We start from the raw sequence: 6,000 nt of genomic DNA, 5'->3' as shown, positions 1-6,000 counted from the left end.
AGAAGAGTTATCCTTTGCTATCTTTAAAGACTCCCACCAGAGAGAAAAATCACATCCATTTAGGAAGACCAGTCTTTTTAAAAAAAAAACCTTCACACAGATACACACATACATACACATGAGACACTGTGCTTATAGAAATCTCCTGGAATAGCAGGGAAGCATGCAAAGAACACAAACTTAAATCCCCTAAGAAATGCCACAAGCAGTGCTTTCTTCCTAGTGCTTTTTAACAATGTATAACTCCAGCTTCCTCAGGAAGACCCTGGAACACACTTTGCCAGTGGCCTTCCAAATCTGGCAGCTTGGTCCCTGGAGACAGCTACATCAGAGGAGGCGCTTCTCCCAGTAGACAGACCCTAGTGAAGGTTGGAAACATGTTCTGAACAAGACCACAACCTCAGAGTTGTCAGCTGGATGCCTTATTTTTTATTTTTGGCTGTGCTAGGCCTTCGTTGCTGCACAGGCTTTTTCTCTAGTTGTGGCAAGCAGGGGCTACTCTAGCTGCAGTGCATGGGTTTCTCATTGTGTTGCAGGGCACAGGTTCCAGGGCACAAGGGCTGCAGTAGTTGTGACACGTGGACTTAGCTGCTCCTTGCTATGTGGAATCTTCCCTCACCAGGGATCGAACCCATACCTCCTGCATTGGTAGGTGGATTCTTGACCATTGAGCCACCAGGGAAGCCCTGGATGCCTCATTAGAAACTGAATCCTAGTATAAGGTAGTAACAGATGAATGTGCATCTCTTGCTTCTGTTGATCTCTTGATCCCAAGAAAGGATCAACTTGGTGGATAGAGGTTTGCAGGTTTCTAGGGTGTGACCTATATACCTTGATTAAAGTGACTTTTTTTTCTTTATAGATCATGAAACCCTGCTTTAGGTGTGAAGGCAGGTGGGGGAGGGGATCAGCTACTTTTGCAACAGGTGGTTTATATAAAGAAGAAAGCTACTTTTGTTTGCAGCTAGAAATCTGAGATAAGCAGCAGTGTCCATCCCACCCCCTTTCAGAACTTTTAACAGAAATGTACATGTTATGGTATGAAAGGGAAGGTCCTCAAAGCCAGCCTAAGAGTTAGATTTTAATGGTACTGAATATGAAGAACTGGTCACTCATTAAGGCCCTGCTGTCCTAGATTTTAATCATTTCACTTTTTGAGCTCTTCCTTCGGCTCATGACAAGCCAGAGGCCTTTGTCACCTCACTTGCTAACTATGTATAAAGCAAAATTGGAAAATAGACTCCTCCAAAAGACTGAAGGCCGAAAGTACTCATTTGACCATAAATATTTTTATTAAATGTGAAAATACACGGGCATAAAAATAGTACCCATATTTGTAGACATGTCTGAGACCCATTTCCATTAATTTCCGGTGTCTTATTTATTAAAACACTAAATTGAGATGGATTAAGTTACACTTAGTTTTGTCTCATTCAGACCAACTACAGACTTAACAACAGGAGTAATATTTTAACTCATCAGACATCTCCAGTTCTTACCTCCTCTATGCTCTGCTTTCCACTGCAGGTAAGAGGCTCAAATACAGAGGGTGTGAAACAAAACCCGTTTACTATACATGAAGCCACGCAGTGGCTAATTTTACTCTTAAATCATTCAGCAAATGAGATCATCCATTAAAGCAAATTATCTCCACCTATTAACATCATTTGCAATTACAGAATAAACTCTGCTACTAACAAAAAAGGAATGATCTGATCTAGAATAATTGTTGATAAATCAGCATTTGCCACCCTCTTCCCTTTATAAATACAGAAGTCAACCACATTCAGCACAGTGGTGTGCATTTCTCTCAGTTAACGACACATGTGTCCTCAATGAAAACTGCACAGGGCTGTCACAGGTGCCCTGTCCCTTTAAGGAGGCAGAGACCTGACTGAAGGCCCATTTTTAACTAAGCATCTTGTGTCCTTTTTTCATGGTAAATTTCACAACTTATGACCAATTTCATGCTCTAAAGGTGAAATCTTTCATTTTTCCACCATGAACAGAAAATGATGCCAACTTAAAATTGTTAGCTTTCCCCCACCCCCATGCTCAGTTATAACTAGTCTTTTTTCTCTTAAGCAGTGGGTAGTTTTGACATTCAATTATCAGAGTCCCCAAAAGTTGTTTTCATACTGATACTTGAACTTTTAATACTGCCTAAAGAGCAAAACGTTTTTAAATTAGTGCTGTTATATCCAATTCACATTAGTAAACCGTTAAAGTCATTTTCCAGTTTTCATTTATCCATGGAAAAAAGCACAAACTTTCAGAAGTGGGTATTACATTAATTTACTTTGTTTTTAGACTTTTTTTCATGTTTATAGGCTGATGTGTTTAATACTTGTTGCTGTGGAAAAATACTCATTTACCGACCAGCGACACTTCACTTCTGGAGCTCACTGAAAAGGAAGGGAACGTGAAACAGCCAAGGCCAGGCACCCCTCTCATTTTGTTTTTCCACAAAGAGCCACACAGATTACTGGGCACCTGTGGTCCCCAAACCAGAGCCTGGAGAGTGTGACGCTCCTGCATCAGGCCTCCAGGACAGACAACTGTCCCTTCTCACTCCCAGCACTCTTACCACTGTGGAGGGCAGGAGGGCCTGACCATTTTCCCAGTCAGGCAGATTCCAGAAGACTACTGATGACCCTCAAGGCTGGAACTGAAAAGTCATTATTTTCCTCGCTCATGAGCAAAAGCAACAGAATCCAGAGAATTTCTCTCCACGGCGTTGGCACCTGGCACCATACCTGCTTCTGTCTTCACTGAAAACAAGCAACTCTGCATAGTTCCCTTATGATAAGTCAATGCATGGTAAGATTTCATGAACGGGATTTATAGTTCTCGCAGGTGGAGAAAAAACAAAGCAAACGCTCTCAGTAGCAGGATGGCAGTCATTAAGTGACAGGTGCCCAGCACAGTGGCCCACATGGCCCACCCCCAGCCATCCTGACCCCTTCAGGCTCCTCCTTGCTGGCAACTTTACATCCTATCCTCCAAATGGAAGGTGGGTGATTTGATATTTCCTTTTTTCTGATTTATGAAAATTCTTCCTTGTAAAAGTAGGTAGAGGCAATTGCAAGATTTCAAAGAGTTCACAGTGACATCATACATGAAAGAACTGGATAAAAAGTTGCTGATTTAACTAATGAAGTAAGATTAAAGAATAAAAAAATTTCCTTTGGAAATTATTTTCACACTGGCTTGAATTTTGAAACATTAAAAAAAAGGAAAGCTGCAAGCTGTTTGCTAGTTTTCAAAATGCCATCTTGTTTATTGGTAAGAAAGAAACTTCTAAATAGATGCAAAAAGCACTTAACGTGTTTTGTCCAACTCAACTATGTTGTTTTTGTCCCTCAGATTAAAAAACTCTTTTCCAAATATGTTTCAGGATGACTGTAGAAGGAAACTATTTGTGCTTGGCTGGCTGTTGTGGATATTAGTGGTAGGACAGCCCCAACAACTCAGAAGATGCTTGATTTCCCAAAAAGCAGTCAGTATATTAGGCCCATCCTACTTAAATTGTCAAAATGTTCTGAGGGAAAAAAAAAAAAAAAAACCCTTTCTAGAATAAAGGTAATAATTTTTATCTAAATAATTCTTAGATTTTAAATGCAGCATCAATAGTTCCATAATATTTTATGGAATCCCTATCCATAAATATTTAATGTTCTAGATTAACACTTATTTTTCTTTTAAGGAAAAAATTATCCAGCATATAAAGACTGAATAGTTCATTTTTCTTAAAAGGTAAGAAGGTATCCCAAGAAGAGATGCTATCTTGATAGTGGACATACAGCCAGAGCTGACTAGATCTGTAAACCTGTTTCTTTCCTGGCAGAAGAACTTCCAGAGGCATCAAGGTCTGGCAAAAGGGCAGGCCTGCTACTTAACACCCACCTCAAAGCAGTCCCACGTGGGCACCCATGGGCCAGGTAGGCCAGGACATAAGAGAAACTGCTAAACTTACTAAAAGTGGGAGGCATGGCATTCTGTCTATGTTGACTGAGCAACTGTGCATTCTAAGCCAATCCTGTTACAGGAAATGCTGTACAACTCACAACTTCAGTCGTCAATTCTGCACTACAGCAATATTATTTAAATACCACTGCTATGTTATCTGAACTTACTTTACATATTTTTAGTTCATTGTATTTCATATTAAATAAAAGGGCCAGTAGGGTTTACAGTTAATTCTGTTTCCATGGTTTTCAGTATTCTCCTCCAGGTACTCAACAAAAAAATACAGGCTTAACCTGAGCCCAGCCCTCACCCTGGCTCCTGCCATTTGTAGCAGGTTCTCTAACGGCTCTGCCCACCTTCAACGACAGCCACGTTCATGCTGAGAGAGAGATGGGAACGCAAGTGGAAATTCAACATAATGACAGGTGACTGGACAGACCAGAGTCGAAGCAAAGTTGTGCCTAAGAACATATAGCTCAGAATGTTCATTCCTCTTGGAGAATGCTGACACCCCAGGCTCCTCCTCACACACGCAGGTGCTGTCACCTATGCAACAAGAAGAGAATCTCACTGCTCCCGTGTAGAGATAAAAGATCTGTGCACCCGTCTCAGACTGCTGCCATCCGGTCACAGCACAGACAGAGGCTGCTCTGCCAGAAACGGAAGCCCGCCTGCCTCCCTGCCCTCACCCCCGTCAGCCTCAAGTCTGCAATGCAATGGATAAGAACAGACACTGCCATTCTGAACACCTCTTTGGTCGTGGACAAACTGAAAGATTGGAATTTTCTTTTTCAATAGGATCCCGGAACAAGGTTATTTTTGTTTGTTTGTTTTAAAACTTTAAAAAAATGAAGGAAGAGGAGCAGAAAAACAGCTGGTTTAATTGAAGTGGAATTTAAATCTAAAAGGTCCGCCTGAGCTGAAGGGATTGAACCCTTGCCATGAGTTCCAGCTCCTGTGGAAAGGGTTGCCGCCACCTCCTTGTTGGCTCTCTGCGTCCAGGGGGTCTTCTCCGTCATCAAACTTCTTCCTCATTTCTGGAAAAGAAGCCAGCAAGGTGAGACCCAGCTGCTGCTGGGGCAGGGGAGGTGCTGGTTCTGGGGGCTACACACCCCAGTTGTTGGAACAGTTGTGCCTGATGTTCAAATCCAGGCTCCCTGCCACCCCATCCCCATCAGAAACAGACTAGAGAAACCAGCCAGGGCTCAAAGAGGGCATTCACCAAAATTCAGACACCTGAAATCTTCTCAGAAGAAGCCACCCAAGGAAATTCTTCCCTGGAAGAGATGAGGAATTGCAGAGAATGAGACCTCAGAGTCACACGTGCTTTTCTGATCGAACAGCCCCTGTCACCGTCCTAATCCCAAACATGAAGTCAGCTAGGCGCAGCCTCATCAACGCATGAAGTGTCTGGGCCTCACTGTTAAGTCTGAACAGAAGGCAGGCTCCCCAGGCCCGAGGGAGGGAGGTTTTATTGTACAATCTGGGAGCCACCTCCACTGCTGTGCCTGTCAGTCCTGGGAGACCGAGGCTACTGCAGACAAATGGCAGAAAGGATGAGGTAGGCAGCAGAGATTAGAAAAAGCTATTTCATCCTGAAAATAAGGACAGGAAGAACAGAGTACAGAAAAGAACTCTTAGTAAGCAAGAATGCAGCTCTTTTCTCCATCATGCCTTTCTGCCCCCTGCTCCCCTAGAACTCAGATCCAGAGGCCCTCCAACTTGAAATAGCTGCCTGACCCGCACTGCACAAGCTGAGGGAACAGAGCCACTCACAGGCATCAGTATCTGCAGATAAAAGAACCAACAGTATGTAACCTACTGTACTAAGTCAGTCCTATCTCCCTCACTGGATTGTAAGTTACTTGGGAATAAACATCATTTAACTTCAATCCCATAGAGTAAGTAGTAACTCAAAACTCTGTCAAATGGGCATAAAATGTGATTTCCTTCTGTTCTGTTGTAGTTGTCTAGCTCAAAAGTCATGGTTTCTGCTCCCACTGACAAGGATGGCCACAAAAAAGCAGTAAG

At 42.6% G+C, this 6,000-nt stretch overlaps 1 protein-coding gene across 1 annotated transcript in view; it reads right to left on the bottom strand.

The window, feature by feature from the left end:
• Positions 1-1,270: 1,270 nt before the first annotated feature.
• The window catches only part of DNAJC3 (DnaJ heat shock protein family (Hsp40) member C3), a 59,404-nt gene continuing 54,674 nt past the window's right edge, over positions 1,271-6,000 (bottom strand). The window contains exon 12 of the mRNA XM_040267357.1: positions 1,271-5,006. Within this exon, the coding sequence (XP_040123291.1) occupies positions 4,849-5,006 (158 nt within the window). The 3' untranslated portion in view covers positions 1,271-4,848. The remainder of the gene's footprint in view (positions 5,007-6,000) is intronic.

The sequence above is a fragment of the Oryx dammah genome, unplaced genomic scaffold (genome assembly GCF_014754425.2).
Source record: "Oryx dammah isolate SB20612 unplaced genomic scaffold, SCBI_Odam_1.1 HiC_scaffold_24, whole genome shotgun sequence".
NCBI lineage: Eukaryota > Metazoa > Chordata > Mammalia > Artiodactyla > Bovidae > Oryx > Oryx dammah.
This window is presented reverse-complemented; position numbering and strand designations above follow the sequence as displayed.